Here is a 1,347-nt window from a genome sequence, read left to right as displayed (position 1 = left end):
CTAAGGCTTCGAAATCCAACCCTTTGGACCTCCCCACTTGCCCTTGACCATGTAGTTTTGGTATACCCAAGGGAAAAAGTCCTTCTTGAGATGGAAGAAGGCCCTGTTGGGCTCCGATTGGTCTACCAACTTGCCAAACGTCTCCTTGGGCTGGCCGCCATACTTGAACTCGGCCAGGAGCACCTTGTCATACGAGGTGATCAGGGGGCAGGATGTGTAACCATCGTAGGTGAGCTCGCCGCCATCCTTGCCGTCCATCACGCGCAGCAGGTTCCCGACCAGGACGGGTGACTGCGCCGTGATGGCGGCGGCCGTCTTTGCCGTGGGCAGGTTCGTCGCGTCGCCAATGGCCCAGACGTTGCCGAAGCGCTTGCTGCGCGTCGTGGCCTGGTCGACGTCGATGAAGCCCGTCGCGTCGACGAGCGCGCTCGACTTGACAAAGGCGTGCGGGCCCATCTTGGGCACCACGTGCATGAGGTCGAACTTCTTGGTCACGGTGCCCTTGCCCTCGGGCAGGGCAAAGGTGGCGACGTTGCCAGAGTTGACCTCGACCAGGTCGTGCTGGAACAGACCCTCGACGCCCCGCTCCTTGCGCAGCCGCTCGAGCGTCGCGGCGTACTTGGGCACGCCAAACATCACCGGCAGGCCAGTGGCGAAGCTGATGTTGATGGGGGAGGCCGAGGGGTTCGAGGCGTCGTACAGGCCGGCGCGCTTCCAGTGGTCGAGGGCCATCCACATGATCTTTTGCGGGGCGCCGGCGCACTTGACGACGCCGACGGGCTGGGTGAAGATTGCGGTTCCTTGCTTGAGGGACTGGATGGTGCTGAAGACCTTGGGCACCGTGTCGCGGCCGTAGATGGTCGAAACAAGACTGCTCTTGTCGGCGAGGGCCTCGGGCAGACCCTTGATGCTGGCGTAGTCAATCTTGATTCCGGGGGCGAGGATCAGGTGCTCGTACGAGACCTTTTCCCCGCTCTCCAGCGTGACCGAGTTCTCCTCGGGGTTGAGCGACTTGACTCCATTATTGTAGAATTTGAACTTGGGGTCGACGAGCTCCTTCATGGGCTTCTCCAGCTCCTCGGCCGTCTTGAGCCCACCGCCGACCAGGGTCCAGCCAGGTTGGTAGTGGTGGTGAGATGCTGGGTCCACGACGGCGATGTCGTCCTGCGCGAACCTGCCGGAGCGCAGGAGCTGGTGGCTGGCGCAGATGCCGCCGGTGCCCCCACCGACAACGACCACCTTGTGGCTCCTCGTTGCGCCCGTGACGGGGGACACTGTGGCGAAGCTGCGCGTCTTGCCTGCCGCCCGGGCGGGCGCGGCTGCTGTCCGGCTTGCCAGGCGAAACAT

The 1,347-nt window shown here is 63.4% G+C and overlaps 1 protein-coding gene across 1 annotated transcript; it reads right to left on the bottom strand.

Annotated features, from left to right (window-relative positions):
• Positions 1 to 1,347, bottom strand: MGG_10087 (uncharacterized protein; the record flags this gene model as incomplete). Its single annotated transcript, XM_016990475.1, has 1 exon — positions 1 to 1,347. One exon carries the CDS (start codon positions 1,345 to 1,347, stop codon positions 1 to 3), a length of 1,347 nt encoding a protein of 448 aa, XP_016846085.1.

Source organism: Pyricularia oryzae, assembly GCF_000002495.2.
Source record: "Pyricularia oryzae 70-15 unplaced genomic scaffold supercont8.8_39, whole genome shotgun sequence".
In the NCBI taxonomy this organism is placed as follows: Eukaryota; Fungi; Ascomycota; class Sordariomycetes; order Magnaporthales; family Pyriculariaceae; genus Pyricularia; species Pyricularia oryzae.
Note: the sequence above shows the minus strand (reverse complement) of the source record. Positions and strands in the feature narration are given on the sequence as shown.